The sequence below is a fragment of the Trichoplax adhaerens genome, genomic scaffold (assembly GCF_000150275.1).
Source record: "Trichoplax adhaerens TRIADscaffold_4 genomic scaffold, whole genome shotgun sequence".
NCBI lineage: Eukaryota > Metazoa > Placozoa > Uniplacotomia > Trichoplacea > Trichoplacidae > Trichoplax > Trichoplax adhaerens.
This window is the reverse complement of record NW_002060946.1, coordinates 5,230,829-5,247,334: the sequence shown is the minus strand read 5'-3', so window position 1 is coordinate 5,247,334 and position 16,506 is coordinate 5,230,829. Positions and strand designations below refer to the sequence as shown.

General features: G+C 34.4%; 1 protein-coding gene across 1 annotated transcript; it reads right to left on the bottom strand.

Annotated features, from left to right (window-relative positions):
- Nucleotides 1-817: 817 nt before the first annotated feature.
- Nucleotides 818-15,453, bottom strand: TRIADDRAFT_50226 (uncharacterized protein; the record flags this gene model as incomplete). Its single annotated transcript, XM_002111561.1, has 27 exons — nucleotides 818-844; nucleotides 7,755-7,784; nucleotides 8,034-8,114; nucleotides 8,239-8,305; nucleotides 8,451-8,561; nucleotides 8,654-8,658; nucleotides 8,761-8,822; nucleotides 9,241-9,333; nucleotides 9,407-9,464; nucleotides 9,558-9,689; nucleotides 9,760-9,839; nucleotides 9,944-10,001; nucleotides 10,087-10,164; nucleotides 10,278-10,343; nucleotides 10,435-10,465; nucleotides 10,555-10,634; nucleotides 10,709-10,808; nucleotides 10,892-10,939; nucleotides 11,019-11,109; nucleotides 11,193-11,287; nucleotides 11,386-11,460; nucleotides 11,631-11,632; nucleotides 12,707-12,817; nucleotides 12,908-12,909; nucleotides 12,998-13,184; nucleotides 13,353-13,440; nucleotides 15,344-15,453. The coding sequence occupies 27 exons, from the start codon at nucleotides 15,451-15,453 to the stop codon at nucleotides 818-820; spliced, it is 1,968 nt and encodes a 655-aa protein (XP_002111597.1).
- Nucleotides 15,454-16,506: the final 1,053 nt, after the last annotated feature.

Below are 16,506 nucleotides of genomic sequence, written 5' to 3'. Positions count from 1 at the left end.
ATTCAGTTCGGACTGTTAATGTTCTCATGTCAGGGAGAATCGAGTATCCAAGACTGCCATAGCCTGACTCCAAGGTAAATGATATGATGTTATTTTACTGCACCCTTTTCCCATTTACAAAATACAAAATCAATTCAGGCTAGCATGACTAACATTCAGTTCGGACTGTTAATGTTCTCCATGTCATGGAGAATCGAGTATCCAAGACTGCCATAGCCTGACTCCAAGCTAACGCCATGATGTTTATTTTACTGCACTCTCTTCAATCCAATCTTGGCAGTTGGATTAGGCCATTTCTTCTTGACGCTTGACAATCTGTCAGTATGCGTTGCCGTCATGGGGTACAATCATGACAAAACGAAAGTCTCAAAATATTCTCTCTTCCCCCAGTAATTAAAGAAAATACAAAATCAATTTAGGCTAGTGTCACTAACATTCAGTTAGGACTGGTAGTATTCTCCATATCAAGGAGAATCGAGTATTCAAGACTGCAATAGCCTGACTGGAAGGGAACGCCATGATGTTATTCCACTGCACTCTCTTCAATCCTATCATGGCAATTGGATTAGACCATTTCTTCTTGACGCTTGACAATCTGCATCAAGGGCAGAATGGCCACCATAATGGCTATGCTATAGGCCAATGATGATCGGAAGGAAACTTTTTGAAACGCTAAAATACGCACATGAAAATGGACAACATAAGTTTTAGGTAGAATGCCATCGGTTGCCTAGCGATTATTTTCATCTTTCTTACGTTCAACCGTTTACGATGATAGAATGGAGCAATGTCGGAAAATGAGTCTCATCTTATTACTCTAGTAGGATGAAAAAGGATGACAGGACTGGAGGAAGAAAGAAAAAAAAGGAATAGAATAGCCTTTTCTTATTTTACAGCATCTCTTTGACTCTATCTTGGCCAATACTGGCATTACAGATCGATTTACTGTACCTTTTCATCCTTGGTAAGAAGTACCTACATTTTATCCTACTCTAGTAATGGAATACTGTACTTCCCCCTCCCCTTTCGACGTGCATTTTCTTGTCGGTTTTTTCAATCGTCATAAAATATTCCCCCCATATATCAGCCATGATACGGGCGTATGGAGTAGAATTCTTAACGAATCTTTGCACATACAAGGCAATTCCACTCTAAATCCATAACCAACTACTGTAATGTCATCCTAGATAGTCGGAAAAAAGGCACTGATTCAGCATATGCAATAGACGACCATTTCTAATTTTCTTACTAGTCTATTATGTCGCGCGCACAATTATTAGACAGATAAAGTATGGATTTGATTTTCCTTCTTGAAAAAAAATGGAAATAGCAGTCCATTGAGTTAGACTAGCTGCTTGCAGTGTTGGCTACAATTATTCGTTTAAAAGTAGTATACATGCTAGTTTAGGATGGCCACAATCTCCGGTTAAAATAAGAATAGAATTGCCAGTAATGACTCTACGAAGTAGATGGTAGATAGCATACTGTCCTTGGTCCGTCTATAACTCTGCAAAACTGAATGCAAAATTTCAACAGCCACAAATTGAATGGTTACTGTGATATCGGTTAGACCTAACTCTTTTCCTAGGCTTTCTTGCTACTCTACTTCAGTCATGAATGAAGCCAATTCTCCAAAAGGATACAAATGCCTTTTCCCCTAATACTGTATGGCTACTCCTGCTAAAATAACTTTCAGGGTAGTCATTCTACCGGGCCTATAGCCGGTAACCATTTCAAGTTGTACTTTGCAGCTTTACCATATACGTGTTCATAGACTTTTTCCCTTATACTAGCTAAAATACAATTTGAATTCGTTGCACCTGAATATAACCGAGAACAATTTCAAGTTGTACTTTGTATCTTCATCATGTACATTTACGGTATGAATTAATGTACGCATTCTATACGAGTACGCGTGGAGATGCACTATTCGAATAGAGCCAACTCTAGTCAAGTAGAAACACATCTAGTAATCATAGTTATTGCTAATATTCATATACTGTACTAGCAATTAAAAAACATATTATAAACCACACAAAGTAGTACTACGTTAGCGATGAAAAAAAAGGAATCTTTTTTTATTCCATCAATCCAATCGATGAAAGCAATAAAGTAAAATTTGTTAACCGCTAAAAAGAATTGCCTGTACCGTTTTATAACCAAGCAAATCACAAAGTCAATGAAGGGTTTACTCGTTGCATTATTTCTAATGCATTCATGATCAGTTTTATCGTCAATAACACCGCTGATCGTAATATTTCTTGCTCCATGGATGTCACATGCTTCAATAAATATCATGGTTATGACTTGTTCCAACATCAACAAACTCAATGAAATGGTTGTTGAGCATCTATCGTCAAATACATAGATCGAGCAACAGATTGGAACTCCTCTATCCACTAGAAAGTATTTTCAATCCACATCAAGCAGAGCAGATAAATGCGCTATCGCATTACTCAACATCAATTGAAATGGGAGCGCTAAAGGAAAACTCGTATATCGTTCAATGAGGATGAAATGAATTGTTCATTCTTTGCTTTATACAGCATGGTAACTATCGACTTGATAAGTAGCTAAACTCTTTATACACAGACTAAAAAGGCATCAACAAAATGGTTGCTACCTAGCTAACGATTCCTAGATTGGCGATAGCCCGATATCGTCATCACTGTAATATTGATATACTCGTATAAGTAAGATCAAAATAATTCGATCAATGTTCAACGTCAAAGGTCATGAAATGCACATTTGAAATAGTATTCATTGATTTTATTGATGTCTAAGATAATGAGATATTCCATCATGACAGTAACATGTTTTTTAGACTTTTTACTATTAATCCAAATAACCCCTACTCAGCCATTCAACAATATCGAAGGAAATTGATGGATAGCCTGTTATAATGGTGTATTGAAGTCCAATTCGACTAGTGAATTCGCTTATTTACTGTAAAGATTATAATCATAATACTCTTGAAATGAATAGAATTCATTGCATTTGACTGTTAAAAAGACTGCAAGCCCATTTCCTATCAACGTATTTTGAAGATGGTGCAATATTGGATAGCAATATGCCTTTGAATCAATGTCTAGCAGTGATGATCAATTTCAATGATTGCTTGTAATTGCCCAATGCCATAAGGGAGTACTATTGAATGAATTCGGAGTTTACGAATGAAAAAAAAAAACGCTAATATCGATATCACCGTTTAGATATCAACATCCAAGAATGTTAATCACCCTATCATTACAGTAATATTCAACAGACGATGGAGCAGAGTCTTTTTCCCTACATAGGCACTGTACAGTAGTAGTTTTATCACCTTAGCAATCGGAAAAAAACAGTTTTACAAACTAAATTCAATAAGAGGATTGGATATACGCGTATACATAGTCATATAAATGACTAAAAGACTATAGTAAAAAGAAATGTATTGAACTCTACGTAATTAATAATTGAATTGCAAGTTTTTATGCTATATTGAATTGACTATTCAAATATTAGCGGTATCTCTTCTATTCCTAATTTCCTATGGGCAAATATCAAAAATTTTTTATACTTTTATCCAATTACAGTCCGCATTAGGTCAATAATTAATGACTGCTACTGACAACGATGTTATAAAAATAGTGCAAATCTCTATGGAACATCACAAGGTTTCACGTTGCCAACATTTTATTATGATTATTATTCTTAGAACAAGGAGCTCCTACCAGTAGTATAGTAAATTTAATGTTTGAAAGAGATTGGTCATTAATCATTAAAAAGGCAATCAAAAATCCTCCTCCTTATTGACTTGTTGCGGATATTTTTTAAATTAAATGGAGTATCCATGTCAACTGTTAATTCTACATGTATATTTGTACCGTCTTAAGGGATAGATTATATCAATGGATTGCTTTGTCATGTTTTACGATTGATCACAGTACAATCGTTCATTCTACCCATTGGCAATATCGAGTACTCAAGTATACCCGTTGATTCCTCATTTCCAACTATCGAATTGCTAGCTAAGTTAATAAATGGCGTTATTATCATTCTCTGTTTAAAATACTTGTATCTTTTAGTAAAATAATAATAGCAGATTGGCATGAGATCATCCTCGTAAGCTTGCTTGCACATCAATTTATTCGTAACTTCAATAATGCCAACTTGGATAGTTGCCTATTTAAAAAAAAATTGCTCATCTGCTGTATAATAATGTTTAAAAAAAGTTATCTCAAGATATTTTTGTCATGGTAGAAGCCATAACCATCATGACTAACCACATTAAAATGATGCTATAACAATATGAAACCATGAATAATAACAAGATAGTAATACTTCTTTCTATTATTGATATGGAATGCGCAAATGATGCCTTCGCCGCGTTACCAAAAATTAAATTGCAATATATATTGACTCTCTGCATTCATTTCACTATTTAATAGGCCCATCGGAACAATCAGACAACCAACTCCCTCCACTTCCTCCACTGTCGGGTCAAGATGATTCATTGCTACCGCCACCCTTGTCTGGAGGAATTCATTCATCTTCTACGCCTATCGAACCACCACCTTCTTACAGTCATTCTACGAAAGAAGGGGAAAGAACTGTTTTAGCATGCAAAGTCTGTCAACACTTAATTGATATTTCTACTCGTCGTGATCAACACGCCGTAAAATGTGAAAAATGCAATGAATTATCGGTAAGTTAGAATTGATGAGTATGTAGTAAATTATAGTGACAATCAGAAACATGTTATTTAATTTTCAGTACATGGCAATCAAACTGACCATTGTAAGCCATAGTAGACATTTTTTAGGTTGACCAAATTGCTATAGTAATGGTCATTTGCGATTAATAGTAGCTCAGTGCTACACTAAAATAATTGACGACTACTCGTCATCTCTTTATTTTCATTATCTTTGATATACTCTACTATCAGATGATTAAAATTGATTGCTTTGCTTGATTGATTCATTAAATAATTCTAGCCTGTCAAAGATCCTCCCGAGGGTAAAAAATATATTCGCTGTGTCTGTAATTGTCTTCTTATCTGTAATAAAGATGCTGCCCGTGTCAGATGTCCTAGATCAAATTGGTATGCTGCAACAAAATAGATTGATTAGTTTACGATAGCTGATATTGATTGTTTTATGTGTCTACTTGTATTAGCAATTATGTTACCACGGTCAACGCAGCAAGTGCACCGATTTTCACCCTTTCGCGTGGTATTCCCATAGTCCTATCTGGGATACGATACAGCTGTGGTCATTGTCAACATGAATTCTTTGTACGTTTATGCTTCTATTTCGATAAAAGTATCCAAAATAGCGATGAGAAATATCTTGCAAATAATTTGAAATAATTAATGAAACAAATTCTACTTCAAGATTTTTTTATTGACGTATTTTATTTGGTTTCATCTTGTAGTTTAACAGAACCAATGTTTCCGTACGGTGCTCTCACTGTCAGCGAATGTGAGTAGTAAAGATCTTAATCAAGACCAGTCTTGAAAATAATCTAGTAGATTAAAGTTTCATTGTTCTTATTAGCTCATCGCCTGGACCACAATATGCTAAGAGAAGAGCAAGCGTCTATATATCTGTTGGAGTACTTTTCATCGTTATTGGCATTATTTTAATTGTGAGTTTTATCAAAAATTATCCAATTACTAAATACTTACTACGCCTAGCTTCCTCTTTATTCCTTTTAAAAATTGTACAACTAATAATTTTATATTCTTCGAGTAATTGATGTGATTTATATATGTAAACTAGGTCAGTACGTATTTCGCTGCAAGTCAATATGGCGGTTATTACACTATTTATATCGGTCAGTCGAATCAAATGATTGCACATCTAAATTCAATATAATAATAAATAGCAAGCGATTGAATTGTGCTTAACATAACTATTCAACTTATATGTATGATTGATAGGTGCATTCATTGTTGGCTTATTAAATATATTGCGTGGTATGTTCTTTGCCTGTATGAAAGTAAGTTATCCTATTACTCAGCGTAATAGAGATGGAGGCCAAGACGACAATGACGGCGGGAATACCAGCATGGCTTAGATACAGTTAATTTAACAAGACTTACTATCAAGCTTTAATCTTCGCTAATTGCGCTTATGGAATCTTAATTACATCTATCTGTTTTGGCAACGTTCATTTTACAAGTAGTTATTATCGGTATCTACTATCTATTCGTTAATAACTGCCATTAACGATTTAGTACCATATTATTATAGAATCTGTGATTCAGTGATATAGGTGTGGGTAGTAACTAAAAATTTGAATCATTATTTAATAGTAATTTGAACTGGTAACTTTGATTTACTGCTGCCGCCTCTTGTCCAACCTTTTAAAATCATGATGCTAAAAAGTATGAAATATAGCGTAAAAATGCATTATGGTAATAGTGACTTGGATTAATACCCGTAATAATGCGGCCATAAGGATAAATTACTTGAGTCAGTATTATAATGTTAAATATCGATAATCTTTTTAGTGATTGTTTTAAACTATTTCTGGTACTATCATAAATCTAACTTACCGCAGGTTTTAAAGTACCCACTTTGCTAGATTTAGCTGTAAGTAGGAAGTATTATGTAGGAATTCATTAATTTAGTTAACTAACTTGCTTTCAAGTTTTTGTAGCCTTACCAAGTTTGCGCTACGAGAATTAATTCTATGTCATATTGTAATTTACGTAATATCCTTAACTTCTTCAGATTAGAATTATTGACAATAAATGAATGTTATGAATAGGTTTTGTCTTTAAACTTAGGAACAGCACCATTTCAGAAGCGTCAAGTTAAATGCTATAATTGATTGTGCAGTCAATTCTACACAGTATATACTTTATGCTAAGCGCTTCCCCCTTGTTATGCAGGTTCTTGGGCAGAAATGTAGTTCACTGCAAACTGACATGATCAATCATATTCTATACTGTGTCTTCGTCTTTATGATAGAAGAATAATCAACAATATCATATTTAGAGGGGAAAATTGATAAAAACACACGTAACACCAAAAGAATGCAATAGTCGTATTACATGATTGAATACCTTAAGACCAGTTTAGTGATGAAAATGTTATCGGTTTATTTTGTAATCGTAGACAACTACAGGCTATGCAAAGCATTAGAAGCATAAAATTTATACTAAACGTTTTCAGGATAAGAGCGCATCAATTGATAAATTAAATTTGATCAAGTGAAGTGCTGTATTATCATAAGTAGAATATTAGGTATTAAACATTAAGCAATTGTAACCGTTTTACATGATAATCCTGTAGTACTTATAACATCAAATAAAAATAAAATGTTCACATATTTTAAATCTACCATTGCAGTACAAGAATATATCAGTGTTAGTGTAGTTAACCATGAATTAATTTTGCTATACTAAGAGCGAGGAGCTTACGCTATGAAATTATTAAGCTGCAGTAGTACATTAAAACATCGAACTGCTAAGGTATCACCTACAACCAAAATCGGTTATACTAAAGATGATATAATATTTCGTTGAATGCCACGTTGATTCACCAAACTTTCAACTGATAATCAATTGCTATTACTATTGTTGATACAAAAGTACGAGGCTATAACCTACTATCAGGCTTAAAAGGAAACTGACTTATAAAAGCGGCCTCCAAGGCATCTTCAATTCGCTTTACCGGAATAAATTTAACGTCTTTCTGTTGTTTCAAAGACAGTCAGGTTACTATGTAGTTCATTTTATTTAAACGATCAAATAAATAGCAAACCTTAACGTTTTCTGGAACATCTTCTAAATCCTAAAGCAAAACACGTAGAATATCTAAGATTATAATTGCTGATAGCTACATGTCAAAAATTGTATATTTTTTTACAAAAAGGAGTTGCACATCATATCTTCAACTCTAAAACAAAATATTGTAAAACGTACTAAAGCCTTAGAAAGATCGCTTAATGTACACTGTACAGAGTACAGACACGTGCATGTAGTCATAGTATCAAACCAATACTAACAAAAATTGAAAGTAATTTCTAGTTTAATCACTTACTTTCAAATTCCGTTGCGGAATGATTACCCTTTTGATGCCTGCGCGATGGGCTGCTAGTGATTTCTCTTTAATACCCCCAACCTAATTTAAAAGCAATACATAGTGAATTAGGAAAGTACCAAATACTTGAAATTTATGCTCAAAAATATAATAAATTACTACAACAACTCGTATGATTAATAAAAACATGTAACTATTAGCATACAGGTAGTACTTGTCCACGCAAAGTTATCTCTCCTGTCATTGCCGTATCTGAGCGAACGCATTTAGCACTATTGCGTACATTACAAGAATATAAATAAACAAAAGTAAATCATTAGATCATAAGTCAAAAACGAGTTACAGTATCCTTATAGGTTAAAGTAATTGTCTAACCATGGCTTCAATAAGTATAAATTATTGCATATTTAATTGTACCTAAACAGTGATACGAGCACCGTGGTTATGGTTATACCAGCTGATGGTCCATCTTTCTCAACAGCTCCTGCAGGAAAATGGATGTGAATATCGAGCTTGTTCATTGATTCACTATCATTCTTTGATAAACCACACTACCCAGAAATGAAGATAACATTAGTAATAGCAAATTAAGGTGTATAAAAAAGTACCATCGAGACTACAGTATCTCTGAAAGGAAATAAAATTAGGTAATTTGTTTTACAGCTCTTTGTCGCGATTGATTAGCTATCAAAACTGATTACGCTATCTATATGCGTATGCCACTAACCTGATCTGGATGACTTTTAAGCCAAGTAAGAGCTAGATATGCGGACTCTCTCATTACGTCACCTGATGCAATTATTAATAATATCCAATGAATAAATTATAACCATGTAGTGAAGTAACCTTCACATAGATGTTATTGCTGGGCTCGCATGGTACAATTTCTAACAAAGTGCCATACTAGACCGTGAGATAATCACTATTACTATAATTGAATTCGTAATAAAGGCTTATCCTAAGCTCGAGTTATTGTGTTAATACTTGTGTGTAAGTGAATAGTATTTGGAGACAGACATCCTTTATTACAAACCATGAAGTCAAAGTAGAAAATATTAAATCTTTAATATATCAAGCAATTAATATCAAGTTCTACTAGAAAGAGAGAGAGATGCCTGGCGGCCGTTCAATGCAAAATAATGGGGGGGGGGGCTTATCATTTTTCTGGTCATTCTACTATACGCTGCCATCAAAACTGTATATTTACCTAATTGTCCAGTCAACTTCAATTTACCATCACCGATCATTTTGCTAGCTTCGACAAATAAAATTTCACCGCCCATAGGGGTCCAAGCTAAGCCTATAAATTACTTTTGTTTAGTAATTTTAACATTTGTAAGTGCTACCGATTTGAAAGCAAAGTCAGAACCTACCAACTGCAATTCCAGGTGAGGTAAGGCGCTGCGATGCCTCATGTTCATAAATATGAGGCTAAAAATTGAATGAATAATTAGATTCTCCATACGCAGTTAATGGAAATTAGTGTAAGTCAACAACGTGCAAAGTGATTAAAGTCCAACTTACACCAAGTATTTCTTTCAAAGCACTTTCATCAACGACGATAGAATTCGATATATCACTACTCTGATGGATTGCTGGTTCTTTTATCTTATCTTTATTCCTGTCCTCAGAAGTACCTATTGACCGCTCAGCAATCTTTTGACGCAAGGCATATTTTTAGCCATCAGTTCGGACCTCCGCTCTTTAATAAGATTTCGTTCCTTACCTTAATAGCTGCAGCTCTACAAATTGCTCCTAATTTTCGTTCTAGTGAGCGCACACCAGCTTCACGAGTATAACGGGAAACTGTAATTTGAGTACATGTTAGTATATCGTTATATTTTAAAAGTGACCTCATAACAGAGTTAATTTGTGAAGCGATGCAAACACAACTTGAATGTTAGTTATACCTATAACTTTAATTGTTTCACTTGGAATTTCAAGCTGGTCATTTCTTAAACCATGTTGCTATTACAGAATCATAAAATTATTCATTGCATTTATAAATCGAATAGTAAATATTTATAGATAAGGGTAAGTAATATAGTTATACCGTTAATTGTTTCGCAACCAAGTGGCGGGCACCAATTTCCACTTTTTCTTCTTGAGTATATCCAGGTACTTCTATTACCTATTGTTACAGGCAATAAATTAAAAACCGAATGAATTTTTTGCATAAACGTAGATGTAACTGCATTATACAAAAAATGAAAGCAATAAATTAGTACAGGTCCAGTACTATACCTCCATCCTATCTAACAGAGCTGAAGGTATAGTGTGTAAAGTATTAGCAGTGGCAATAAACATCACCTTTCAGGTTTAGGATTGGAAAAAACATATTAGTCTTTACTACCAACTGATATAATATCAAGAAAATTTAAAGCATGAAATCAATATTTACTTGTGACAGATCGAATGGTACATTGAGGTAGCTAAATGAGAACTTGGATTAAGGATCGTAATATTATATAGTTTTATAATTGTACAATTGTTCACAAAATGATTTAAAATGAAAGGATACTGATCGGTGAATGTATTATTCTGCTCAGGGTCCAGTACTTCCAAAAGAGCAGCTGCAGGATCGCCATGAATTCCCTTACTCTAAAGCAGTGAAGAATCATTCTGAGAAAGTTTATCTATTATTTCAGAAGCTTTCTCTACGAAATTAAGTCTACCAATTTATCAACTTCATCAAGTAGGAATACTGGATTATTAACGCCAATATTTTTCAATCCTTGGATGATGCGGCCTGGCATTGAACCTATATAGGTACGCCTTGCAAGTAAACAGAAATGTAGATTACAGGGTTGCTTACTTAATTACTAACGAATGATACTTCTTTTAGCAATGTTCCAGACCTATGGCCTCTAATTTCGGATTGATCAGAGACGCCTCCAAGAGAAATTCTACAAATTAAAAATTAAAGTACTTATTACAAAGCAAGATTATCACTTTAGGTAAACAGTGTCTTTACATTATACTCACCTTAAAAATTCTCTACCCAAAGTTTTTGCGATCGATCGGCCGACACTGGTTTTGCCTACGCCCGGTGGACCAACGAAGCATAAAATCGGTCCTATTACGAAGAAAATTGGTTAACACGGACATATCTCCAGCTATTTTGTGGCAAAAGAACAGCGTGATATATGTCTATTTTACCTTTTAAATCATTTCTTAACTGTCTGACAGCTAAATACTCCAAAACGCGTTTTTTTAGTTCTTTCATGCCAAAATGATCGTCATCTAAGTCCACCCTAGTTGATAATTAGAACACAAATTCAATAAGCTACCATCAGCTGAATTATGTATTAAAAAAATATACTTCAAGTATCGTTAATAGCCAGTAACTAACTTTGCTTTATTAATGTCTAATTTATCTTCCGTTGATTTCTTCCACGGCAGGTCAACCATCCATTCTAGATAATTTCTATGAGCATTATAGGTTCGTGAATAATATTTTTTAGAGCGGAAAATAAAAGTACCATCATATGCGGAAGAGAATGTCAACAAAAAGATTGATTACGATTATAGGATCACCGATAAATTTACTACCTTGTAACACTATAATCCGGCAGCTGTGGGGGCATTTTCTTTAACCTCTAGATATTTTAAATAATACTATCACAAAAAAGAACCACGTAATAAATTAATAATAAATTAATACCTTTAATTCAGTTTTAGCTGCCTTAAGTGCCGGTGGAGGAAGATTAGCATTACTAAAATTGCAATAAAATTGTCGTCATTGCAGAATAGATCAAATTTGGTACAATAATAAGATAGTCACAGATTACGCATTAATATATTATACTTTATTTTTTGTTGCAATTCCGCTACTTCATCCTCTGGCTCATCAGCGAGATCGTTTAAATCCCTTGTTCGAGTTGGGGTCATTAAAGGCTGCAATAAATAAGGCATTGTTTTCCGATAAAGAATTTACGTGCATAGGATTATAATTACGAAGTGTTATATAAATTTCTTCCGTACAACAGGTTGTGTAAATAATTCATAAGTGCCCGTTGTTATTTCTGATGCCTGATTCCTGTTTCAGTAGACTAGTAATAAATACCTGCACTTTATTCTTGGATATTATAGGTGGAGTGGAACTGCTTGAACCATGCTTTTGTAGTAATTTTAATCCCTAACAACAATTTATACACGTATTAAAATTCAGCAACACTCCTACTAATAGTGTATACATAGAGTCAAACTTTGATATTATACAACCAATATAAATGTAACAAAAAGCTATTAATACTTCAATTTGCTTCAATAAAAGTGGCAAAGTTTTTTTAAATCTATCCCCAACTTCGACTGCATTCAGTATCTATATTAAACATGTAATAAATACATTCATAATAAATTATCATTCGTAATGTTCATTAATATTAGTTTACAAAGTAATTGATCGAATATAAGGCAAAAATGTACACCTTTAACTTTTCATCAAACGATAACTTAGTTACAGAAGCAATAAGATCAGGCAGTCGTTCCGCTGGTAAAGAACTAACCATATTCTAAAAATCAAAATGAAAGAATTTAAGTTATATGCACTACAAATGTTAGTATTCAAAATGATAGATAAAACATCTACATACATTACAAACAAAGTATTCATCGTGAATTAATATTGAGATATACTCCGATAATATATTTATCAGATAGAATAATTTTACCTTTAATTTAGCAACAATGGGATAAGCCGTTCCCAATTGAGATAACATATCGATAAATTCTTTCGTGGAAGTGCGAAAGGAATCAATAACGTTAGCTAATTCTTGATCCATCTCTTGAGATCCACTGTCTATAATTTTACAGTTAACAAAATAGCGATAATCTGAAGTGCTGTAAAACTTTTGTTGTTTTCTTAAAGTTACAGCTAAGTAAGAAAGTGAAGTATGACGTAAAGTTCTAAAATATTTCAATTTTAATTATTTTAAAGACGACGGTATTTTGAAGTATCATACCTTTCACAAATGGAAGCCTATCTAACTGAGTGATTTTGCTAATGCAATACGGGTGCTCTTGTTCGATTGTATCTACTTTAAATCGACATAACCCAGTCAGCAATAAGGAATAGGATTGTTCGCCGTTCGATGAAACACCGGTTATCTGAACAACTAGCGCTGCTGTACCAGTTTGGGAGATTAATTCCTATCAATGGAAAATAAGTACAGTAGCTATCAAGGTATCTATGCAGCTACTATGTACTCCATATAATAATATTATCATCGAATTTTGATTTGTAATTTTTAAGCAGAACTATACTTAAAGTATAGTAGATCAGCTTTAGCAATCTGGTCTTTGATTTCATCGACTGACCTCATCCAATCTCTGCTTAGGTACAACACCAATAATGGTGCTTTGCAATGTTCGCCTTCTGAGAAGTCTACGACGAATTAAAGCAATCCTACAATAAATTAGCGGAAAACATCATTATTAGTTATATAATCAAATCGTAGCCGTTATATTTGGAATCAAATCGCTACTACTAATTGCCACGTTCATTAGTAAGTCAATGAGACAGCAGATATTTTAGATCAGTAGCATAGACGATACTACAGATATTAAAAGTGTAATCATTTATTCAGATTCTATAGCAAGCTGCCAAGCTGACAGAGTAAGATGGTAGATTACTATTCCGAAGATAAATTATTTTATTCAATTTAAATCTGCTCTGTTTAATGATTGAAGCAATGGTACATTCAACTTCTAACACGATACAATTAATCCAGCTTTGCGATCACGTATGAATCAGACGCCAAAATTCTTGACAATGTAAAATAACGCTAAATAATTTTAGATAGGAACATCGAATTGGATATACTGTAAACAACCATGGTAAATTACAAAGTACTTAGTGGAACAAGTATTACAAGTAAACTACAGTAGTCGGTATGGTAAATTGCAAATCTTTAAAATCAACGTAATAGGATTGATCCTAACTTGAAATAACCAATTTTAAGTCCCTAGTAAAAGGACGAACTAATAGAGACTAGACCAGTATCTAGTACTGTAGTCTATGCCAAAAGCAAGGCGATTAATTATTTAATTTTATTTTATTTTAGAACGAGTAATTAATACGGGATGTAATGTAGTCTCAATTTTATCCACTCGTATGATATTATGATACTGTGCCCTATATCATTCATGTTAGTCATCTTAACGTATTTATCAGGCCATTCTCGTGAATAATTGACGTTCTAATCTATGCAATCTACAGTACTGTACTATCGATAGTAATAAATCTTTCAGCATGCAAAGTAAATCCTGTAGTACAGCAGTAGTAATTCAACCAGTGTTTGTATACAGGTGATCACATATCATCCAAAACGATACAGTACGTAAAATAGTTGAACTAGAAATAACATTCACCCATGGGGCATAACAACATTCGGAAGACCTGCTTTAAATTAATTCATTCATTAAATTAATACTATAGTATGACGATAACTGAAGTACTTCGAGATGCATGCTGTATGTACTGTGTACGCTATAGTATCAGCTTGCGTTATTTGGCATAATCCTTCAGTATTCTACTGTATATATGAATGACGAGAACTATAGTGCCACCGATTGAATCGTTCATACAGTATCATGTAGCCATACTTGGTAATTTTTCTTACAGATAAAAGCCATACAACATACTCTATTAAATTTAGCGTTCACGGAAAATATACAGTCAGTACTTTTTTTATTGAACTGCATAGATAGGAGATGGACTGCACTTTATAGTTGATCAGTTTACCAGGTGTAATGGCAAACTTACGCTTAACTTCTGGAGCTGACTTGGCCAAGGACTGCAAAAATCTTTACCATTAGTACGAATGGTAAAAATTTTAGTAGTTCATGACTTAGCCAAGCTGATTGATGGTTACTTATTTCTATCACTCCGATCAGGGCTACTGTGCCATAATGTGCATAACATCAGGTCATGGCCTTTTGGATTGGTCATGCACCGTATGAATCGTTGCCAGAATACAGTAAGACTAAGACGTACCTACTGGGCACAGTCGTACCTTGTAGTATATCCTTCTCAGGATTTTACATCATATTTTAAGCATTAAAGAAGAAGTATTGGATTCAACTCTATACAATGTGAGATATAGTATGGCAATGGAATCTCTTAAGGAGCAATGTCCAGTTGATGCTTAGTTGATCTGGTCATGTTGGTAAAGTCGATCTCTGTTTACTCTATTTCACCTGGCCAATTTGAGTGAAAGCGTCCCATCCAATGATCAACTGTTCTTGTTATGAATGATCAAAGATGGTTATGGATTCATCTTTAAGTCCTATCAATTCATGAGACTTACCCCTTAGTATCTGTAATCGATACTCTAATGGATGATCCAGGCAGTAAAACTTCATCGGCCAATGTTAAGATTGCTAAATAACTAGGAAGCTCCAGTGAACCTTCAGCCATGTTCAATTTTTCCAGGTGATCAAAGTCTGTGATGTTAGTGACGTCCACTTGTCCGGTTGATACGTGCTGCGCATCATCTCATACGATTCATACAATTCATACCAATGGTGCGCAATACCAACTGATGCGCTGTCAGTGTCACCTCTTTTGACCTTTTCTTGGCCATCGAGCAGACAGACAGACAATACAGTCCTTCTCGACGTTGCGTACAGTACTCTACTGTACGTACTGTAAATTCTCTAGAATTTTCTCTGTGAATCAGCATACTGTACAGTACACTGTACAGTACAGTACTGTACTGTCTGTACAGAAGGACAGTACCGTACTGTAGGACAGTAGACAATCTACAGTACTGTACACTGTACATTGTACAGTATGGTGACTGCACTGTGGACTACAGCGCATACTCAGTGTACTGTACTTTGTACAGTACGTCTTAGTGCAGTACTGTACTGTACGTACAGTACAGTACTGTAAATTCTCTAGAATTTTCTCTGTGAATCAGCATACTGTACTCAGTGTACTGTCTATACAGAAGGACAGTACTATAGGACAGTAGACAATCTACAGTACTGTGCACTGTACACTGGACCTGTATGGTGACTGCACTGTGGACTACAGCGCATACTCAGTGTACTGTACTTTGTACGTCTTAGTGCAGTACTGTTCTATAGAAAATATTGGACGTCTCGCTACGCTTCTTTGCGATCCTTCCCTCCTCTGATTTCTTAAAATTCATTTTTAGCTCGTTTTTACTTTTAATAACGTAAGAAGGAGTTCAATAGCCCCTGACAGTGTACTGTACACTCAATGCAGAGGTCTGTACAACGTGTGTACTATTCTACTGTACTGGTTCTCGGGCGTAGCGAGCACAACTGGAGATTTAATGGAAAACCTGTAATTAGTAATTTGTATAGTACAGTACTGTGTACATTGTGCCAAAACCTAGAAGAATAGCATACTGTACAGTACTGTAGACCCTGTATTTCTGCAGTACTGTGCCATAGGAGAACGGCTTTATCTAAATCAGTAGGTCTGGTCGGGTCCGGCTGT